This window comes from Gigantopelta aegis, chromosome 8 (genome assembly GCF_016097555.1).
Source record: "Gigantopelta aegis isolate Gae_Host chromosome 8, Gae_host_genome, whole genome shotgun sequence".
NCBI classification, from domain to species: Eukaryota; Metazoa; Mollusca; class Gastropoda; order Neomphalida; family Peltospiridae; genus Gigantopelta; species Gigantopelta aegis.
The window spans coordinates 5,884,695-5,908,412 of NC_054706.1; the positions used below are offsets into that span (position 1 = coordinate 5,884,695).

The 23,718-nt window shown below is 42.1% G+C and overlaps 4 protein-coding genes across 4 annotated transcripts in view; all 4 read right to left on the minus strand.

The window, feature by feature from the left end:
- The window catches only part of LOC121379113, a 4,286-nt gene extending 3,917 nt beyond the window's left edge, over positions 1-369 (minus strand). Inside the window, exon 1 of the mRNA XM_041507589.1 lies at positions 248-369. The gene's annotated coding sequence lies outside the window, so the exon portion shown is untranslated. The remainder of the gene's footprint in view (positions 1-247) is intronic.
- Positions 370-410: 41 nt separating this feature from the next.
- Positions 411-3,686, minus strand: LOC121378687 (extensin-like). Its single transcript, XM_041506971.1, has one exon. The coding sequence runs from the start codon at positions 3,684-3,686 to the stop codon at positions 411-413; it is 3,276 nt and encodes a 1,091-aa protein (XP_041362905.1).
- A 3,806-nt stretch (positions 3,687-7,492) lies between these two features.
- Positions 7,493-11,099, minus strand: LOC121379114 (putative uncharacterized protein DDB_G0271974). Its single transcript, XM_041507590.1, has 4 exons — positions 11,017-11,099; positions 9,762-9,925; positions 8,998-9,011; positions 7,493-7,742 (listed from the first exon to the last, which is right to left on the minus strand). The coding sequence occupies exons 2-4, from the start codon at positions 9,915-9,917 to the stop codon at positions 7,625-7,627; spliced, it is 288 nt and encodes a 95-aa protein (XP_041363524.1). The 5' UTR covers positions 9,918-9,925; positions 11,017-11,099; the 3' UTR covers positions 7,493-7,624.
- A 7,318-nt stretch (positions 11,100-18,417) lies between these two features.
- Positions 18,418-22,634, minus strand: LOC121380164 (52 kDa repressor of the inhibitor of the protein kinase-like). The gene is made up of 2 exons (XM_041508959.1): positions 22,583-22,634; positions 18,418-20,964 (listed from the first exon to the last, which is right to left on the minus strand). Exon 2 carries the CDS (start codon positions 20,950-20,952, stop codon positions 18,433-18,435), a length of 2,520 nt encoding a protein of 839 aa, XP_041364893.1. The 5' UTR covers positions 20,953-20,964; positions 22,583-22,634; the 3' UTR covers positions 18,418-18,432.
- Between the last annotated feature and the right edge of the window lie 1,084 nt (positions 22,635-23,718).

A 23,718-nucleotide genomic window follows, 5' to 3' on the forward strand; every position in this document is an offset into this window, starting at 1 on the left:
TATTTTTTTTATAAAATTCACGCAGGTGTATTCTTTAATTAAATATGACTAAACATTCATCTTATAAACTTTATTTACACAAAAAGAAACTAATTTAACTCATTAATGATGTTTTTTAGAGATATTGTTTTTATTCTGCCTCAAAATTAGCTAGTATGAAGATCAATAAAACTTCACATTTCACAGTAAATACATAATTATATGCTACATAATAATACTAAATAAATGTCTGTTATGTAACCCTTACCTTAGTGCTGACTTGTCAAACGTGAACGATGTCAGTGTGTGACGTAAATGAGAGGTCTGCGGTGAATAAGATCTTTTTATACGTACTAGCCTCCAATCGCCGTATAGCGCGCTATCTAGGAAAACTCCGTTCCTTGAAAATGGATATTTCTTAGAAACAATATTTATGACTCATTGTTCTGTACAGACTGCACTGGGGATTGCACTGCTGGTTGTCTCGGCGGACTGAGATCTTGGGTGGAGGGTGGGAGGGGAGAACGGTCGGGTAGTGATGCCGGTCTCGGCGGAATGAGATCCTGGGTGGAGGTTGGGAGGGGAGAACGGTCGGGTAGTGATGCCGGTTGTCTCGGTGGAATGAGATCTTGGGGTGGAGGGTGGCATGGGAGAACGGTCGGGTAGTGATGCCGGTTGTCTCGGCGGACTGAGATCTTGGGGTGGAGGGTGGGAGGGGAGAACGGTCGGGTAGTGATGCCGGTTGTCTCGGCGGACTGAGATCTTGGGGTGGAAGGTGGGAGGGGAGAACGGTCGGGTAGTGATGCCGGTTGTCTCGGTGGACTGAGATCTTGGGGTGGAAGGTGGGAGGGGAGAACGGTCGGGTAGTGATGCCGGTTGTCTCGGCGGACTGAGATCTTGGGGTGGAGGGTGGAGGGGAGAACGGTCGGGTAGTGATGCCGGTTGTCTCGGCGGACTGAGATCTTGGGGTGGAGGGTGGGAGGGGAGAACGGTCGGGTAGTGATGCTGGTTGTCTCGGCGAACTCAGATCTTGGGGTGGAGGGTGGGAGGGGAGAACGGTCGGGTAGTGATCCTGGTTGTCTCGGCGGACTGAGATCTTGGGGTGGAGGGTGGGAGGGGAGAACGGTCGGGTAGTGATGCTGGTTGTCTCTGAGCACTGAGATCTTGGGGTGGAGGGTGGGAGGGGAGAACGGTCGGGTAGTGATGCTGGTTGTCTCGGCGGATTGAGATCTTGGGGTGGAGTATGGGAGGGGAGAACGGTCGGGTAGTGATGCTGGTTCTCTCGGCGGACTGAGATCTTGGGGTGGAGGGTGGGAGGGGAGAACGGTCGGGTAGTGATGCTGGTTGTCTCGGAGCACTGAGAGCTTGGTGTGGAGGGTGGGAGGGAAGAACGGTCGGGTAGTGATGCTGGTTGTCTTGGCGGACTCAGATCTTGGGCTGGAGGGTGGGAGGGGAGAACGGTCGGGTAGTGATGCCGGTAGTCTCGGCGCACTGAGATCTTGGGGTGCATGGTGGGAGGGGAGAACGGTCGGGTAGTGATGCCGGTCTCGGCGGAATGAGATCCTGGGTGGAGGTTGGGAGGGGAGAACGGTCTGGTAGTGATGCCGGTTGTCTCGGCGGAATGAGATCTTGGGGTGGAGGGTGGCATGGGAGAACGGTCGGGTAGTGATGCTGGTTGTCTCGGAGCACTGAGAGCTTGGGGTGCAGGGTGGGAGGGAAGAACGGTCGGGTAGTGATGCTGGTTGTCTTGGCGGATTCAGATCTTGGGCTGGAGGGTGGGAGGGGAGAACGGTCGGGTAGTGATGCCGGTAGTCTCGGCGCACTGAGATCTTGGGGTGCATGGTGGGAGGGGAGAACGGTCGGGTAGTGATGCCGGTAGTCTCGGCGCACTGAGATCTTGGGGTGGAAGGTGGGAGGGGAGAACGGTCGGGTAGTGATGCCGGTCTCGGCGGAATGAGATCCTGGGTGGAGGTTGGGAGGGGAGAACGGTCTGGTAGTGATGCCGGTTGTCTCGGCGGAATGAGATCTTGGGGTGGAGGGTGGGAGGAGAGAAAGGTCGGGTAGTGATGCCGGTTGTCTCGGCGGACTGAGATCTTGGGGTGGAGGGTGGGAGGAGAGAAAGGTCGGGTAGTGATGCCGGTTGTCTCGGCGGACTGAGATCTTGGGGTGGAGGGTCGGAGGGGAGAACGGTCGGGTTGTGATGCTGGTTGTCTCGGCGGACTGAGATCTTGGGGTGGAGGGTGGCATGGGAGAACGGTCGGGTTGTGATGCTGGTTGTCTCGGCGGACTGAGATCTTGGGGTGGAGGGTCGGAGGGGAGAAATGTCGGGTAGTGATGCCGGTTGTCTCGGCGGACTGAGATCTTGGGGTGGAGGGTGGCATGGGAGAACGGTCGGGTTGTGATGCTGGTTGTCTCGGCGGACTGAGATCTTGGGGTGGAGGGTGGGAGGGGAGAACGGTCGGGTAGTGATGCTGGTTCTCTCGGCGGACTGAGATCTTGGGTGGAGGGTGTGAGGATGTGGGAGACGGTGTGAGTGGAGAACGGGCGGGTAGTGATGCCGGTTGTCTCGGCGGAATGAGATCTTGGGGTGGAGGGTGTGAGGGAGAGAAAGGTCGGGTAGTGATGCCGGTTGTCTCGGCGGACTGAGATCTTGGGGTGGAGGGTGGAGGGAGAACGGTCGGGTAGTGATGCTGGTTGTCTCGGCGGACTGAGATCTTGGGGTGGAGGGTGGGAGGGGAGAACGGTCGGGTAGTGATGCCGGTTGTCTCGGCGGACTGAGATCTTGGGGTGTGGAGGGTGGGAGGGGAGAACGGTCGGGTAGTGATGCCGGTTGTCTCGGCGGACTGAGATCTTGGGGTGGAGGGTGGCAGGGGAGAACGGTCGGGTTTGTGATGCTGGTTGTCTCGGCGGACTGAGATCTTGGGGTGGAGGGTGGGAGGGGGAGGTCGGGTAGTGATGCGGTTGTCTCGGCGGACTGAGATCTTGGGGTGGAGGGTGAGGGGAGAACGGTCGGGTAGTGTGCTCGGCGGACTGAGATCTTGGGTGGAGGTGGAGGGGAGAACGGTCGGGTATGCTGTTGTCTGCCGGATTGGCGTGTCTCGGCGGTACGAGTGATGCCTTGGGCGGACTGAGAGGGTGGAGGGTGGGAGGGGAGAACGGTCGGGTAGTGATGCCGGTTGTCTCGGCGGACTGAGATCTTGGGGTGGATGGTGGGAGGGGAGAACGGTCGGGTAGTGATGCTGGTTGTCTCGGCGGACTGAGATCTTGGGGTGGAGGGTGGGAGGGGAGAACGGTCGGGTAGTGATGCTGGTTGTCTCGGCGGACTGAGATCTTGGGGTGGAGGGTGGGAGGGGAGAACGGTCGGGTAGTGATGCCGGTTGTCTCGGCGGACTCAGATCTTGGGTGGAGGTTGGGAGGGGAGAACGGTCTGGTAGTGATGCCGGTTGTCTCGGCGGAATGAGATCTTGGGGTCGAGGGTGGCATGGGAGAACGGTCGGGTAGTGATGCCGGTTGTCTCGGCGGACTGAGATCTTGGGGTGGAGGGTGGGAGGGGAGAACGGTCGGGTAGTGATGCCGGTAGTCTCGGCGCACTGAGATCTTGGGGTGCATGGTGGGAGGGGAGAACGGTCGGGTAGTGATGTCAGCCGCGTGTTTGTACTTTCTCCTTTTGATGCATCGTGCTGCCATACATGTGCATGTATGTGCATGTGGGTATTTGTGTCCGTGTATGTATGTGTGCATGTATTTGTATGTGAGAGTATGTATATTGTGAATATTGACTACTACCAACACGCTCATCGACAGTGTGAGCAGGTTGACAGTCGACATTGATTAATTAATCATAGGCTATTGGAAGTCAAGTTCAAGTTCATGTTCTTTATCGCTTTAAATTGTTACAACTTATTAGCATAATACAAATACTATATATATACAGATTATGGTGGAGAGTGATTTAGTACATAATAATAGTAATAATAATAATGATAATAATAATAATAATAATAATTAATAAATTAAGGTTGTATTGACTTATATTATTTAATACATATAAGTCATTATTAAGTATACTGAGAGATACACGTATTATTGGTTTAATATACATGTAATCGAATAGTATTATACTGAATAAATAGAAGTAATGTTAATATTAACCAGTTTGCTCCAATTGTTGATCTCTAACGGCATTTCCTCTAAATAAATATTTTCCGAGATTATTAAGTTATTTATCATTGTCTGACGTTAATAACTTGGTAAGTTTGAAAACGCTTGTACGTCTATGATAATATGTTTTAATAAATTTGATTCTTAAACCATTACATCGTGGACACTGGAGGATAAAATGATACTCGTCTTCTATTTCATTTTTTTTCTCTCAAACATTTGGTAATTCTGACACGTAGTCATTAGTTGAAACCCGTTATATTTCTCCTTATGCAGCAAGGGATCTTTTATATGCACTTTCCCACAGGCAGGAAAGAACATACCACGGCCTTTGTTTAATTGTGGTGCACTGGCTGGAACGAGAAAACCCAGATCAATGTATTCCACCGAGGTGAGCACTCCAACGACTGACCTTAATCGCGCCCCAACTCCAGTAGTGAATTAATGCAGGTATCAAATACGTGTTCCTGTACTTCTTTCCATCCGTACATTTGTATATCTCTTTATTTATTTATATATGTGGGGCGGGACGTAGCCCAGTGGTGAAGCGTTCGCTTGATGTGCTGTCGGTTTGGGATCGATCCCCGTCAGTGGGCCCATTGGACTATTTTTCGCTCCAGCCAGTGCACCACGACTGGTACATCAAAGGCCGTGGTATGTGTTATCCTGTCTGTGGGATGGTGCATATAAAAGATCCCTTGCTGCTAATCGAAAAGAGTAGCCCATGAAGTGGCGACAGCGGGTTTCCTCTCTCTATATCTGTGTGGTCCTTAACCATATATCCGACGTCATATAACCGTAATTAAAATGTGTTGAGTGCGTCGTTAAATAACACATTTCCTTTCCTTTCCTTATTTATATGTTGGCGTATGTGTATGTCGAAACCCCCCCCTCCTCCCCCCCCCCCCCCCCCCCCCCCCCCCCCCACCCCCCCCCCCACCCCCCCCCCCCCCCCACCACCCCCCCCCCCCCCCCCCCCCCCCCCCCCCCCCCCCCCCCCCCCCCCCCCCCCCCCCCCCCCCCCCCCCCCCCCCCCCCCCCCCCCCCCCCCCCCCCCCTGCTCGAGCAAAAACATTTTTCTCAATATATTTGATAGATGTCATCACAGTGTGACACAGGGCTACATGCATCGTGTCCGACACTACATCTATTGATACACAGTTTTGACTGTCACTGTTTAAAATGCTAGGTTCAAACTGTCAACTGTCACGACGAAGTTGGTCAACTCGACAGTTGCGTTGTAATGGAGTTGTACGAGCGCTCAGACTAGGAAAGAGACAGTCGTTGAAGTCGTGAGAGCACAAAGTTGGCCAACTCTGTGCTGGCAGTTGGTAGTTAGAGTCTAGCATTAGGAATTGGACCTACATACCTGAACCACAAATGGGTTATTATTATCCTGGTATATATACCGTTCAAGTCATTAATCAGTGAAAAACCATAAAATGGTCCACCTATGGGGTTCGATCCTACGTCTCGAGCACTTTGGACCATACTGTAATACGTGCTAGGTGTGTGACTTCAGACGTCGTCACTACTGAGCAACAGGCATTCACTACTTTACACTTGCATAGACGATTACATGTTTGTTTTTTACCCATTTTGATAATTCTTCGTTGGATTTTCTACTTTCAGTTTCGATATCACTCATGCTGTCTTTTTCTGAAAAGACATTTCCCAGAAATGCGGGACAATCAAGATGGCTGGAAGTCTCTGGAAATAGCCACGTGACAGTTATCTGTCTTCTGAATATATTGTGCGGTCGATTCAGGATCGATTCCCATCGGTAGGCCAATTGGGCTATTTCTCGTTCCAGCCAGCGCATGACTGGTGTATTAAATTACCCTCATGAAATTACACAACCTTGCACTTGTCAGCGCGGGCGATTCCTCCCCCACCCTTTCCTGTCCTGGACGGAGGAGTCGGCGAGAGTCGATACCTGCGCTCATGACAGGCGTGCTCTACAATAGCTTGTTCTGAATTTGCACGTAAAACGCTATGATCTGACCTGACCTAATTAATCCAAAAGAGTAGCCCAAGGAGCGGAGGAAGCGGGTTTCATCTTTAATTATCTTTGTAGTCTTTAACCATATGTCCGACGCCATATACCGTAATTACAATGTGTTTATTATTTCTTTCTTCTGAATGAGGCTGAATATATGTTAGTCTAGAGCATCCTTCTAAATGAGGCTGAATTTATGTCAGTACTAGAGCACCCTTCTGAATGAGGCTGAATGAATGTCAGTTCTGGAGCACCCTTCTGAATGAGGCTGAATGAATGTCATTTCTGGAGCACCCTTCTGAATGAGTCCATGTTAAATTGCAATTCAAATTCTCTCTCGCTGTGGCTGTCTGTCTATATGTCCATGTGTTTCTGTATCTGTCTGAATGTCTGTCTCTGTCTCTCCCCCCCCCCACCCCGTGGCTCTTTGTCTATTTCTCTATCTCCATGGTTGTCTGTCTGTATTTATGTATATCTGTCCCTGTCTCTCTCTTTCTCTAGCTCTTACACACTCGCTCACTCACTCACTCACTCACTCACTCACTCACTCCAAATACTATATTTACGACACATCAAATGTTTACGGTTTTAATAAATCGGTTTTTTCAAACATGATAACAGTATGTTTAGATACGTATATTCCTTTATAACGTTAACATAAAATAATTATAACTAACAAACGAATTTTAATTGATTTATTACAAGAGAAAAATAGGATGACAATATAATACACTCCAAAATAGGTATGTGATCTCCACACCATACAAACATTTACGTAAAACAAATATTATAATTTTTAAATTAACTGAATAAATTAGAATACACGAAGGTTGTTTTTTTCCTTGTTGTTTTCAACCATAGCGCCGTCAAAGTTTGTTTTCGTATCTTTTTTCATTCATTTCTTCCATAGCGGGCACATTATATCATATGAAAAGACAAAAGTTTAAAGTTTATTTTGTTTTATACCACATTGATTTATTTATCATCGGCTATTGGACGTGAAACATTTGGATAATTTTGACTCGTAGTCTTGGAGGAAACCCGTCACAATTTACTTTTCATTAATAGCAGTCATCAAAATCTTTGATATACCAGTCGTGATGCACTGGAACAAATCAACCAGAGAATGGATCCACTGAGGTGATTCGATCCTACGACGCAAGCATCTCAAGCGAACTATTTAACAGCAAAGCTAAATCCCCACCAAACAAAAAAACAAAACACCCCCCCCCCCCCCACACACACACACACAAAAACAACAACAACAACATCAGCAACAAAGAAAAAAAACAAAAAACAAACAAACAACAACAAAAAAGCAACAATAACAACTACAAACAACAAAAACGAACAACAACAAACAACAACAAACAAAGAAACATCACCACCAACAACAACAACACCAACAACAACAATAAACAACAATAAACAACAAATAATGTGTCTTTTGAGAAAGAGCGATTCGTGAGACTATATATGTTGGTACTATGGATAAAGAATGAGGGGGCTGGGTGAGTGGGTATTTCGGATAGAACTAATACCCACCTGTCTTTCATCAAGCACCGCCAGCGTTCCTGCTTGAGCCACGCCTAGTTCAAATGTCCTAAAAATAGATTACATATATAATTACCCATGTACATTTCAATTCATCAGTTTATTGTGATACCCATAACTGTCCAATTATATTATTAGTTCAAATGTGTACTCACCACCCCACCCCTTCTTACTCGACTCTTTCCATCCACATCAATCCATCCGTTCATGAATGCGTACAGAACGTTTAAACCCGCAGTGCGACATAAATATACGTTCATGTGAAATAATGACTTAAAACTTAGAAACGTTGACAGATACTAAACTATTGCTTTGATTCTATTTCTATACATATATAACTGCACTGGAGAAAATTCACTTACCCATCTCTTGGAAGCTGAAAATAATAACAACAACAATAATAATAATAATAATAACAACAACAACAACAATAGCAGCAACAACAACAACAATAATAATAATAATAATAATAATAAAGTTAAAGTTTTGTTTTCTTTAACGACACCACTAGATCACGTTGATTTATTAATCATCGGCTATTGGCTGTAAAACATTTGGTAATATTGACACATAGTCTTAGAAAGGAAACCCGCTACATTTCTTTTCATTAGTAGCATGGGATCTTTTATATGTATCATCCCGCAGACAGACTAACACATACCATGGTCTTTAATATACCAGTGCAATTGCTAAAAGAGAAATAGCTCAATGTGCGCACCGACGGGGATCGATCCTAGACCGACCCCGTATCAGGCGAGCGCTTTACCAATAGGCTACATCCAGCTCCTTAGCTGATACCCATAACTGTCCAATTATATTATTAGTTAAAGTTCAAGTTCTTTATTTGCTTTGAGTTTTACAACTCATCAGCTGGATACATAACATAAATAATACATAGTTATACAAAATGCACACGTGCAAAACAATGGTGGGTGTGGTTTATATATAATCATGGACAAATGAAGTGATATAAGTTGCATTTATTACATTAACTATTATCCTGCATTAACCGATCTCTAATTGTATTCGCTTGCACTATATATTTGCCTAGGTTATAATGTGTACTCACCACCCCACCCCACCCCGCCCCACCCCACCCCACCCCACCCCACCCCTTCTTACTCGACTGTTCCTATCCAATCATCAATTCATCCGTTCACAATGTGTACAGAACGTTTAAACCAGCAGTGGAATATAAATATAAGTTCATGAGACTTGAAACTTAGAAACTTTGACAGATACTAAACTATTGTTTTGATTCTATTTCTATACATATATAACTGCATTGAAGAAAATTCACTTACCCATCTCTTGGAAGCTGAAAATAACAATAATAATAATAATAATAATAATAATAATAAAGTTAAAGTTTTGTTTTGTTTAACGACACCACTAGATCACATTGATTTATTAATCATCGGCTATTGGCTGTAAAACATTTGGTAATATTGACATATAGTGTTAGAAAGGAAACCCGCTACTAGACCGACCCCGTATCAGGCGAGCGCTTTACCAATAGGTTACGTCCCGCCCCTTAACAGAACAATATTTAAAAAATAACAATAGAGTACCGGCCTCGCTGTAGTTAAACAATCACACTTAAACACTGGTAGGTACTAGGTTCGCATCTCGGTACCGGCTCCCACCCAGAGTGAGTTTAACCCCCCCCCCCCCCCCCCCCCCCCCCCCCCTCTCTCTCTCTTTCTGTCTCTCTGTCTCTGTGTCTCTGTCTCTCTCTCTCTCTCTCTCTCTCTCTCTCTCTCTCTCTCTCTCTCTCTCTCTCTCTCTCTCTCTCTCTCTTGTTCTGTTCTACAGCTGACCTCATACTACATACACAATTAACATTATTTATTTAAAATAATAAATAAATAAACGTTTGGTTGTTTAAATGCTACAGGCATGAAAGTTTTTCTCCTTTTTTTTCTTTATATTCTGTTTATTTGGGGTTTTTGTTTAGTTTTGTTTAGTTTTGTTTTGTTTTTTGGGGCATAATTGAACTTATGCTGTTGGTTTTTCATTGGTTTGTTTTTGTTTTTGTTAATTTGGGTGGTCTATAGTAAGTTGTTACCTTGAGGACAGACTGGAATCGCTTGCTAGACGAGGACGAGGACGAGGACGACCCCCCACTGGAGGAGGAGCACGTGCAGGAACACTTATCCCCACTGGCACTGGCGGAGCAGGAGGACGAACTCCCCTCACTGGAACTAGACGAGGAAGAACTCATCTTGAGACCTGTGTAAGAATAAATAAATAAATAAATAAATATACACACACACTCGCGCACGCACGCACGCAGGCATATATACATACATACATATATACATACATTAGTAAATAAAAAAATACATACTTACGTAAATAAATTAATAAATAAATAAACAAATAAATTAATTAAACAATATAATAAATTAATTAATTAATTAATCAATTAATAAATATATATATGAATAAATAAATAAATAAACATATAAATAAACACATAAAAGTTTTACATAAATAAATATATAAATAAATAAATACATCAATAAATAAATACATCAATACATAAAGAAAGAAAGAAAGAAAGAAAGAAATATATACAAGCATAAATAAATAAATGGATGGACGGACGGAGGGACATACATACGTGTATACATACATACATACATATATGCATACATACATACACACACAAATACATACATACATATACAGACACACACACACACACACACACACACACACACAGAGAGAGAGAGAGAGAGAGAGAGAGAGAGAGAGAGAGAGAGAGAGAGAGAGAGAGAGAGAGAGAGAGAGAGAGATTATAAATTTCTCGCCAGTAGATGAAATTGTCTCGGGTTTTTTTTTTGGAGATACTTAAATTTTGTGCTCCATGTAATCTACCCTATAGTGTTCTCTCATGAAAACAAGATTGTTTTTGACAAAAACTTCACGCGGGTGTATTTATTTACTACGTATAACTAAACTTTAATTAATGCTAGTTATATTTATTTTTGAACCTATAGATTTCTAACTTGCACACAAAAATAGTATTTTTTGTGTCATTTTCAAAACACTTTTACTTTTCTTCTTACACCAAACCAAACTGAAGTTATTTAGAAAAACACATTTTTGTAGGAGGATGTGACAGACTATAATAAAATATATTTACACATAAAGTAACTAATTTAAGACATTAATAATGTTTTTAATTGGAATGTTTTTAATTCAGCCTCAAAATTTGGTAGTATATAATTATAAAGATCAATAAAACTTCGTTTTCATAGTAAATAAATAAATAATAAATAATAAAAATAATAATTATAAATAAATGTGACTCTTACCTAGCAGTGTGTTGACTTGCCAAACGTGAGTGATGTCAGTGTGAGGTGAAAATGAGAGCTCTGCGGTGAATAAGATCGTTTTATACACTAGTCTGTCAATCGTCTTATTGCTGTCAGTCGACTGTAAACTTAAAATGTTCGACTCGATGATCCTTCCAGTTTTACTACATGGGTGCGAAATTTGGGGACATGAAAATAATGATATCTTAAACGCTGTCCAAATACATTTTTTCAGACATATTTTACCAGTAAAAAAATCGACACCACTATTTATGTTATATGGAGAGCTGGGGAGAATGCCTATCGAGCTAACTATATACAGACGAATGGTCTGTTATTGGGCACGAATTGTATCGGGGAAACAATCTAAACTATCTTTCTTATTATATAGAGCAATGTTATTAGACCATCTTAGCAATAATACCAATTATAACTGGATCACTACAGTAAAAAATATCCTGAATAATTTAGGAATGAGCGATGTCTGGCTTTCCCAATCTTTTGTATCAGTTAAGGTCCTCTCTCAACAAATAAAAAATAGACAATATGACCAATATTTACAAACATGGAGTAACGAAATAGAAACTCTCATCGAAAGGCACTACATACAGATATTACCAAAGAAACACCTCAGTCTAGAAAAATATTTTACTATTATCCCTGAAAAGATGTGGACAATTATTTTGAAATTCAGATTATCTAATCACTATTTGCCTATTGAAACTGGACGCTGGAATAACATACCTAAGAAAGACAGGCTATGTAACCTATGTGATGAAATAGACATTGGTGACGAATACCATTATATTTTCGTCTGTAAATATTTTCATGATTCCAGGGTCCAGTTTCTACATCCATATTATTATACACGACCAAATACTTTCAAATTCAAAACAACTCATGAACAGTAAACGAATCAGTGTATTAAAGAATTTATCAAAATTAATAAATGTTATTACTAATATCTTTAAACGCTCAAAATGCACCCAAAAACTAACAGTATTTAAGGATTGTACTGTTTTATACTGGAAAATAACTTATTTACTGCATATATTGTCAACCACCATCTTGTCATGTGTATATTGTAAAGTGAATGTGTGTACATATATACATTTATATTGTAAATCCCAAATTCTTCATGTATATATATATATATATATAATATATATATATATATAATATATATATGTTCCTTTATATTATGTAGCCCTCCTATGCCGTTGCTGAACGGCCAGAATGTAAATAAATTCTGTTCTGTTCTGTTCTGCTCTCTACTTCGGAAAACTCCTTTCCTTGAAAATGGATATTTCTTGGAGTAATATTTATGACTGCCATTGTTATGTATAACCGTACGTTAGTCTAGGTACCAAACGTGCCTCTATTCACTTAAGTTACACACATGATTGTATAAATCTCACGATTTACATTTTCTTTCTTATGTTTTGAAATGTGCCATGTTCTTTGTATTATTCATATACAGAGAAATAAAGATTACATGAATTATGTATCGTGTTGTTGTACAGGTACAGGTATATGCGTGTGTATATTTGTGTGCGTGTATTACGTATGTATGTATGTATGGATGGATGTATGGATGCATGTATGTATGGATGTATGGATGGATGTATGTATCTGTATGTAAACTGATGGAAAGAAACAAAGGAACACTCAAATAGTAACAGCAAATATTGACTGCAACCCAAACCCTCATCGACAGTGTGAGTAAGTTAGCCGCGTTACTGACAGTCAACTGAAACCCTCATCGACAGTGTGAGTAAGTTAGCGGCGTTACTGACAATCAACTGAAACCCTCATCGACAGTGTGAGTAAGTTAGCTGCGTTACTGACAGTCAACTGAAACCGTCATCGACAGTGTGAGTAAGTTAGCCGCCTTACTGACAATCAACCGAAACCCTCATCGACAGTGCGAGTAAGTTAGCCGCGTTACTGACAGTCAACTGAAACCCTCATCGACAGTGTGAGTAAGTTAGCCGCGTGACTGACAGTCAACTGAAACCGTCATCGACAGCGTAAATCAGTTAGCAGCGTGACTGACAGTCACCTGAAACCGTCATCGACAGTGTGAGTAATTTGGCCGCGTTAATGACAGTCAACTGAAACCGTCATCGACAGTGTAAGTTAGCCGCCTTACCAACAGTCAACTGAAACCGTCATCGACAGGGTGAGGAAGTTAGCCGCCTAACTGACAATCAACTGAAACCGTCATCGACAGTGTGAGTAAGTTAGCCGCGTGTCTGACAGTCAACAGAAACCGTCATCGACAGAGCGAGTAAATTCGCCGCGTGACTGACAAACAACTGAAACCCTCATCGACAGTGTAAGTTAGCCGTATTACTGACAGTCGACTGACACCCTCATCGACAGTATGAGTAAGTTAGCCGCGTTACTGACAGTCAACTGACACCCTCATCGACAGTGTGAGTAAGTTAGCCGCGTGACTGACAGTCATCCCCACAGTACCGACATTCAATTCCAGATTGCATCTCTGTGTTGTATACAGGTATAACTACTCTTTTAGTGAAAGTTTGTTTTGTTTAACGACACCACTGGAGCACATTGATTAATTAATCATCGGCTATTGGATCCGTACATTTGTATATCTGTTTATGTATTTATATGTGGGCGTATGTGTATGTATTAAAGCGTGTGTGCAGGGGGGGGGGGGGGGATTCAGGGATGGAAACCCCTACCTGCTCAAGCAAATCCTTTTTTCTCAATATATTTGACAGGTGTCATCACAGTGAGACACAGGGCTACATGTTTCGTCTCCGGCACCACATCTATTGATACACAGTTTTCATTGTCACTGTTTAATATGCTAGTGTCAGACTGTCAACTGCCATGATAAAGTTGGCCAACTCGACGGGTGCGTTGTAATTTCCCCAACTCCCGATTTACGAATGGTTGCGCTCAAATTAACAACCAATGGGATATACGATGAGAATCGAGTCGTAAGAGCGCTCAGACTAGCAACTGGACAGTCGTAGAAGTCGAGAGAGCAGAACGTTGGCCAACTTTGTGTTAGCAGTTGGTAGTGAGAGCCTAGCATTTAGAATTGGACCTACATACTTGAAACGTTTACCACAAATATTACGATAGCATCCTGGTATATATAATAGACCGTTCAAGTCATTAATCAGTAAACAACCATAAAACGGTCCACCTATGGGGTTCGATCCTACGTCTCGAGAACTTCAGACCATACTGTAATACGTGCAAGGTTTGTGACTTCAGACGTCGTCACTGCTGAACAACAGACATTCACTACTTTACACTTGCATAGATGATTACGTGGGTTTTTTTTGGGTTTTTTACCCATTTGAGTAATTCTTCGTTGGATTTTCTACTTTCCGTTTCGTTATCACTCATGCTGTCTTTTTTCTGGAAAGACATTTCCCAGAAATGCGGATAATCAAGATGGCTGGAAGTCTCTGGAAATAGCCACGTGACAGTTCTCTTTCTTCTGAATATATTGTGCGGTCGATTCAGGATCGATTCCCATCGGTAGGCCATTTGGGCTATTTCTCGTTCCAGCCAGCGCATGACTGGTGTATTAAATTACCCTCATGAAATTACACAACCTTGCACTTATCAGCGCGGGCGATCCCTCCCCCACCCTTTCCTGTCCTGTACGGAGGAGTCGGCAAGAGTCGACACCTGCGCCCATAACAGGCGTGCTCTACAATAGCTTGTTCTGAATTTGCACGTAAAACGCTATGATCTGACTTGACCTAATTAATCCAAAAGAGTAGCCCAAGGAGTGGAGGAAGCGGGTTTCCTCTTTAATTATTTTTGTAGTCCTTAACCATATGTCCCACGCCATATACCATAATTACAATGCATTGAATGCGTCGTTTATTATTTCTTTCTTCTGAATGAGGCTGAATGTATGTCAGTTCTAGACCACCCTTCTGAATGAGGCTGAATGTATGTCAGTTCTAGAGCACTCTTCTGAATGAGGCTGAATGTATGTCAGTTCTAGAGCACCCTTCTGAATGAGGCCGAATGTATGTCAGTTCTAGAGCACTCTTCTGAATAAGGCTGAATGTATGCCATTTCTAGAGCACCCTTCTGAATGAGGCTGAATGTATGTCAGTCTAGAGCATCCCTCTGAATGAGGCCGAATGTATGTCAGTCTAGAGCACCCTTCTGAATGAGGCTGAATGTATGTCAGTCTAGAGTATCCTTCTGGATGAGGCTGAATGAATGTCAGTCTAGAGCACCCTTCTGAATGTATGTCAGTGCTAGAGCACCTTTCTGAATGAGGCTGAATGTATGTCAGTCCTAGAGAAGTCGTCTAAATTAGGCTTAATGTATGTCAGTGCTAGGGCACCCTTCTGAATGAGGCTTAATGTATGTCAGTTCTAGAGCACCCTTCTGAATGAGGCTTAATGTATGTCAGTTCTAGAGCACTCTTCTGAATGAGGCTGAATGTATGCGAGTACTACAGCACCCTTCTGAATGAGGCTTAATGTATGTCAGTTCTATATCACTCTTCTGAATGAGGCTGAATGTATGTCAGTTCTATATCACTTTTCTGAATGAGGCGGAATGTATGTCAGTGCTAGAGCACTCTTCTGAATGAGGCTGAATGTATGTCAGTTCTAGAGCACTCTTCTGAATGAGGCTTAATGTATGTCAGTGCTAGAGCACTCTTCTGAATGAGGCTGAATGTATGTCAGTTCTATATCACTCTCCTGAATGAGGCTGAATGTATGTCAGTGCTAGAGCAGTCTTCTGAATGAGGCTGAATGTATGTCAGTCCTAGAGCAGTCGTCTAAATTAGGCTTAATGTATGTCAGTGCTAGGGCACCCTTCTGAATGAGGCTTAATGTATGTCAGTTCTAGAGCACCCTTCTGAATGAGGCTTAATGTATGTCAGTTCTAGAGCACTCTTCTGAATGAGGCTGAATGTATGCGAGTACTACAGCACCCTTCTGAATGAGGCTTAATGTATGTCAGTACTAGAGCACTCTTCTGAATGAGGCTGAATGTATGTCAGTTCTATATCACTCTTCTGAATGAGGCTGAATGTATGTCAGTTCTATATCACTCTTCTGAATGAGGCTGAATGTATGTCAGTACTAGAGCACTCTTCTGAATGAGGCTGAATGTATGTCAGTACTAGAGCACTCTTCTGAATGAGGCTGAATGTATGTGAGTGCTAGAGCACTCTTCTGAATGAGGCTGAATGTATGTCAGTGCTAGAGCACTCTTCTGAATGAGGCTGAATGTATGTCAGTTCTATATCACTCTTCTGAATGAGGCTGAATGTATGTCAGTTCTAGAGCACTCTTCTGAATGAGGTTTAATGTATGTCAGTGCTAGAGCACTCTTCTGAATGAGGCTGAATGTATGTCAGTTCTATATCACTCTTCTGAATGAGGCTGAATGTATGTCAGTGCTAGAGCACTCTTCTGAATGAGGCTGAATGTATGTCAGTGCTAGAGCACTCTTCTGAATGAGGCTGAATGTATGTCAGTACTAGAGCACTCTTCTAAATGAGGCTGAATGTATGTCAGTGCTAGAGCACTCTTCTAAATGAGTCCATGGGAAATTGCAATTCAAATTCTCTCTCTCTCTCTGTGGCTGTCTGTCTATATCCATGTGTTTCTGTATCTGTCGCTGTCTCCTCCCCCCGGCTCCTTGTCTATTTCTCAGTCTCCATGACTGTCTGTGTGTATTTATGTATGTCTGTCCCTGTCTCTCTCTTTCTCTCTCTAACTCTTACTCACTCACTCACTGACTCACTCACTCCAAATACTATATTTACGACACATCAAATGTTTACGGTGTTAATAAATTGTGTTTTCAAGGATGTTTATTTTGAACATGATAACAATATGTTTAGATACGTATATTCCTTTATAACGTTAACATAAAATAATTATAACTAACAAATGAATTTTAATTGATTTAATACAATATAATACACTCCAAAATAGGTATGTGATCTCCACGCCATACAAACATTTATGTAAAACAAATATTATCATTTTTAAATTAACTGAATAAATTAAAATACACGAAGGTTGTTTTTTTCCTTGTTGTTTTCAACATCGCGCCGTCAAAGTTTGTTTTCGTATCTTTTTCCATTCATTTCTTCCATAGCGGGAACATTATATCATCTGAAAAGAAAATTAAAAAATATATATATTTTGTTTTATACCACATTGATTTATTTATCATCGGCTATTGGACGTGAAACATTTTGATAATTTTGACTCGTAGTCTTGGAGGAAACCCGTCACAATTTACTTTTCATTAATAGCAGTCATCAAAATCTTTGATATACCAGTCGTGATGCACTGGAACAAATCAACCAGAGAATGGATCCACTGAGGTGATTCGATCCTACGACGCAAGCATCCCAAGCGAACTATTTAACAGCAAAGCTAAATCCCCACCAAACAAAACCCAAAACAAAAACCCCCAACAAAAACAATAACAATAATCAGCCACAAAGATAAAAGCAACAATAACGACAACAACAAATAACAAAAACCAACAACAACAACGTGATTGTCAGTCACGCGGCTAATGTGTCTTTTGAGAAAGAGCGATTCGTGAGACTATATATGTTGGTACTATGGATAAAGAATGAGGGGGCTGGGTGAGTGGGTGTTTCGGATAGAACTGATACCCACCTGTCTTTCGTCAAGCACCGCCAGCGTTCCTGCTTGAGCCACGCCTAGTTCAAATGTCCTAAAAGTAGATTACATATATAATTACCCATGTACATTTCAATTCATCAGTTTATTGTGATACCCATAACTGTGCAATTATATTATTAGTTCAAATGTGTACTCACCACCCCACCCCTTCTTACTCGACTGTTCCTATCCAATCATCAATTCATCCGTTCACAATGTGTACTCTCCACCCCACCCCACCCCACCCCACCCCACCCCACCCCTTCTTACTCGACTGTTCCTATCCAATCATCAATTCATCCGTTCACAATGTGTACAGAACGTTTAAACCAGCATCGAAATATAAATATACTGAACAAAAAAAGAAACTTCCGATTTGTACATAATATAGTATTTGTTGTGTTAAAGAATTCATTTTGTAATGAAATTATATAGGTAGTATTAGCCTTGAGCTGTATTATCAGGATTCATGAATTTTATCGATTATTTTTGCACTGTTAACAGGGGCGTAGCGTGACCTGGTCATGGGGGGGTTCGGATATGAACCAAGTGGACCCTTGTTCACACACACACACACATACACACACACACACACACACACACACACACACACACACACACATACACACACACAACGTATACATATATATATATATTACAATTATATATTTTAAAAAACCCAAAGAAACAATACAAACGAACAACAAACCACAGAAATTCCACTTACTAGATCGTAACTGGTTTATGGTTTAATTATCGATGAGAGTTCAAGACGCCTTGGATGACATTGTACAAACACGTTCACGACACGGTCAAGATCAATCTCCTTATCGTAATGAATGTGCAAGAGTGCCAATGCAGACAGGCGTTCTTGCCCCATCGTTGCCCTCGCATATGAATGTAAACGCCTTAATGAACTTGCACTTCGTTCGCACTCACAGGAGGTTGCTGGAATAGTACATGCGATCCTGAGAAGAGTTTTTATGTTAGGAAAATGGGTTCCATCACAATCCTTCAACGCAGCAGCTGGAGTAGAAGGTCTCCTCTCAGGTGACACATTTTCATATCGCATTTTCCAACGTTTCAATTCTAGGTCGGTCACCTCGGGTGATGGGAGATCCTCGTTGTACATACGTAGGATTTCGTCAATCGACATGTTGTTTTCACAAAGTATAGATGGTACTAGTCCTAGCAGTGAAATTGCAGTTTTAGCCAGTCCAGAAAACTTAGAGTTTAAATTTTCACACACATGATCCAAGAAAGGAATTGCCAAGTTCAGTTTGTAGTGTTCCAGTACAGTACTACTTGCAGCATTATTGGCACGGTATATCTGTCTCCCACTGACCCTTGGCTTATTGGGCTCAACACCCACTTTTGCTGCCATTCTCTCTGCCTGTTTGAAAATTACAGATTCGAAATTACTGTCAACGTCATGGCGCTCTTTCTTGTAGATATCTTTAATATCGTTCACGGCATTATATGCATGAATAATATCCAGAGAGGAGCTTTGGAGCTGAACAGTAAGTCCAGAAAGATGTGAGAGATATTGGTAGACTGTGAGGAAAACTATAATAAAGCCAAAACTTGTTATACCAGTGAGCAACTGCTGCGCATCACTGCGGGTCTGTGTTTTCCAATCCCAATACAATTCTGCAAAACCTTCATGTAGACCATTGTATTCTTCAAGATGCATCTTGTAGCCGATCACCTGTAGGGCATCAACAATAAAGAAATAGCACTGGTAAAAGTGTTGGTAGGCATTTTGGCGCTCCGCCCATCGGGTCCGACAGAGATCAATTAAAGTTTTTCTCCTTGTTTGGTTCTCGACTTTAATCGCTGTAATCAACTCAAGAAGTTCATTTCTCTTTGGGCTATTTCGGAAAAAAAGGCAACAGTTCTTAAGTTTGTCGATCATGTTACGCACTTCTGGTATGTTACAGGCGTGACTTATAACCAGATTTAAGCAATGGCCACTACAGTGCACATATGTTGCTAATGGAGCATGCTCTCGGATTTTAGCCTGGACGCCAACTCGACCAGATGACATGTTACTCGCCCCATCATATCCTTGACCACGCATATCTTTCAATGGTATACCAAGGTTTTCCAGTATGTGAATGATCTCATTGGCCAGATATTCAGCCGTGGTGCGAATCACTTTTGAAAATTGTATGAACTCCTCCCTAATATTTTCATCTGAATCCACGAAGCGGACGCACAGAGCCAGCTGTTCAGTGTTATGAGATGTCACCTCATCCGCCATGATACTATAGAACTGTGCTGTCTTTATCTCTTGGACAAGGTCACCGAGAATTATGTGATTGCCTATAACATCGAGTAACTCATTTTGTGTTTGTGGTGACAAGTAAGTGACACATTTCATTTGTGGCTCCATTAAATGTTCATGTAAGGTTGAGCAATACCTAGCCAGTACCTTGATCAAGGAGAGAAAATTTCCCGGGTTTGTTTTCTCATCCTCCAAGTGTTCGTTCTTCCCACGTAATGCTATACCTTGCTTGCCACAATACACAATTGCTTCTGCAATGCATCGAAGTATTTCTCGGTTTTTGTCAATGTTCTTTGACCTATTGTTTTCCATCAAAATTGGAATAGTGGCATTAGGATTTTCAATACTTTTGATGAACGTGTCTGCAATTTGCATTGCCTCTTGGTGGTACTCGTTGCTTTCGTGGCTTTTGCACTTTTCGGACTTCTTTTGCCAATTTATAAATGGCCGATTGACAAATTGCCCTTTCCCTTCTCGATTCATACAGAAAAGTGAACACATGATGCAAAAGGCACCATCGAGTTTTTGGCTATAAACTAACCATTGATATTCCTTCAACCAGCTGAGTTTAAAACTGCGGTTACAGCCACCAACATATATTATAGGAAATGTATATGTTTCGGACGGCTGGCTATGGTGTTTGATTAGTGTATATTTTTCTCCATCAGAGAGTCCTTCAATTGCTTTTTTAATATCTAGTACTGACATTGTTGCAGTAATGATATGTCCAATATCGTTAATTGTTGCAGTAGGTGTCTTGGTTTGGGATTCTTCTTTGTATCCTTCGCTAGCAGACCCTGATGGCGATTCTGATGGATTACTTTTTTCGTCAGGAGTCGGGCGTTCTTCTCGTGGTGCCTGTTGGGTTTGCCCTTCTCTTGGTCGTGGTCGTTTATTGTTAAAGAATTTATCCAGGGATTGACATCTCTTGGATGCAATTTTCAGTTCCTGTTTTCTTTTCTCTGGCCTGCCCATCTCGAATGTTTGCTGCAAACAATTTAAAACCACACTAAGTTATACTTTCATTTATTCCATTGTATTGGATTGGAATAGAAAGTTGCATACGTAATTCAAAACGGAGTACAACGATCAAAGGTTCGAGTTGAACTACAGTATATATTATCAATAATGCGAGGCCTAACTAGGCAACAACACTAGCTCTACTGTTTTATTTAAAGTTACATTGTTAGCATGTTTCCTACAGTAAAATATGACCACAAAAATTATTTTAAAAAGCTCTTGTTTGTTCGCTAATAAAACCTATCGTGTAGGCCTACTCTAAAATGACAGTCGCCATGAGTACTGGACATTTTAAGCTTAAGGTAAGTTGTCAATGTCAAGTGTGTATGTGTGTGTGTGTGTGTGTGGACACGTATGCATGAGATAGAGGGAGATGGGGGAAAAGAGAGTGAGCAAGAGAGTACTAAACAGGTTTTCCCTAGATATCATTTTTACGAAACGAATGAAGTTCCCAAAGGTATCTAACCGAACGAAAGTGAGGTCAGATACTTTGGGAAGTTCATGAGTTTTCTAAAATTAATGATATCTAGTGAAACGAGTGCGGTATTTTATTTATTACCAACATGTTTATGAAGTAAAATGCACTGTGCTATCAGAGAAGCTGGCGTCGCTTACTAAAATTACATCAAATTATCGATACGAACCAATGAAAAAACGTATATCCGGTACGACACTGCCGATGTTTTATTTAATGACACACTAAACACATTTTATTTACGGTTATATGGCGTCGGACATATGGTCAAGGACCATAATTATGTTTACACATAGGCTACTCTTTCCGATTAGCAGCAAGGGCTCTTTTGTATGCACATCCCACAGACAGGATAACACATACCATGACCTTCGTTAACTAGTTGTGGAGCACTGTCTTTGGATAACATGGTTAGGCGATATGCGACTTTAATTTTGGCTTGCGTGTCACATATTCAAAATAGAGTGCTACATGTATGTTCCTTATCCTTTGAACAAAACAATTTATTAGGCCGGAAAACAACTGAAATAAGTATACTATATCTACTAGTCTAAGTGCATATTGATAGTTGGGGGAATATCTGTTGCAAGTAGGCCTACTTACGTTTGGAAATCACCTTCCTACACCACTGAGCAGATAAGATGTCTTTGGATAGTATGGTTGGGCGATAATGCGGCTTTAATTTTTGGCTTGCGCATCAAATATTGAAAACGAGTGTGTATGTTCCTTATCCTTTGAACAAAACAAAATTAGGCTGGAAAACAACTGAAATAAGTATACTGCCGCTACTAGTGCATATAGGTACATGTAGTTGGGCTGTGTCATTTGCAAGTACTTACGTTTGGAATTCGAAATCACCAGGCTTCTATGTCTTTGGATCATATTTTCGTCAACGTCTGACGTCATATCCTTGTTGATGACCATACATTTCGAAAGCTTAACATGAGCTCGGTGTACTACATTATTTTATAACAAAATAAAACTATGTAATAACAAGCGACGGGCACGCATGGACGCCTATATGAATATAGAGCCATATACAGCACTGTGTTAAACAAAATTTAATAATAATAAAAAAAAAAAAAAAAAAAAAAAATAGTAATATTTTACTTCTGAAAGCGGACCATTTGCTTCAGCGGGGGGGTTCGTCCGAACCCCCCGAACCCCCCCAGCCTACGCCCATGGTTAAACTGTTAATTCAATTTGCACGTGCATGCATGGTTCGACATGTCCCGTGTAGTATTCGGTCAATTTGTTTTACTTGTCTTACTGACATTGTTGTCAAGTGAACCGAAAACGCTTCAAAATTTGTAAAACAAATTAACGTTTTTTACATTGTAGCATTTTTAGTATGCCAAGAATACAATTTACGCGAACGGGCGATTGGCATGCTTGATGCTGGCATGTCGACAGAAGACGTTGCAAGGTATGTTGGGAGTTCTAGTCGAGCGATACGAAATCTTCGCGTAAGATTTCGAACGACAGGAAGCACCAACGACTTGCCACGTCGTGGACGTCCGCGTGTTACAACGCGTGGTCAAGACCGCTATATCATGAACACGCATTTGCGCAATCGATTCCAAACTGCCACTGCTACTGCTGCTAACACACTTGGGCTTCATAATAACCGAATCAGTGGGCAAAGTATTCGTAATCGTCTGCGGGAGAACGGTTTACATGCACGACGTCCTTACGTCGGATGCGTTTTAACGCAACGTCATTGTCTAAATCGTCTTAATTGGGCACGTGTACACACTTGTTGGATACGGCGACGCTGGAATACCGTTCTTTTTTCGGATGAATCCAGATTTTCTTTACAACGTGGTGATGGCAGGGTGCGCGTCTACCGTAGGAGAAATGAACGCTATGCTGACTGTTGTCTTCTTGAACGAGATCGTTTCGAGGGTGGGGGTTGTGTCATGGTCTGGGCAGCCAATACCCATGGTTATCGTTCACCACTAGTCGTCATTGATGGCAATTTAAATGCTCAACGTTACCGCGATGGCATTCTCGCTCGTCACGTCATTCCTGTTCCATAACAACGCCAACATCTCGATTTTTCAGCATGATAATGCCACCTCTCATACAGCTAGTGACACTGTACATTTTGTTAGGACAAATAACATTGATTTCACTGATGACTGGCCCGCTAAAAGTCCTGATCTCAACCCCATCGAGCATGTCTGGGATAGTCTGGACAGACGATTGAGGTGTCGTCCCAACCCACCCGCTAACGTCAACGAACT

Coding starts and splice junctions, on each gene's coding strand:
- LOC121378687 (XM_041506971.1), bottom strand. CDS start 3,686: ATGCACATACATGCACATGTATGGCAGCACGATGCATCAAAAGGAGAA.
- LOC121379114 (XM_041507590.1), bottom strand. CDS start 9,917: ATGAGTTCTTCCTCGTCTAGTTCCAGTGAGGGGAGTTCGTCCTCCTGC.
- LOC121380164 (XM_041508959.1), bottom strand. CDS start 20,952: ATGGGCAGGCCAGAGAAAAGAAAACAGGAACTGAAAATTGCATCCAAG.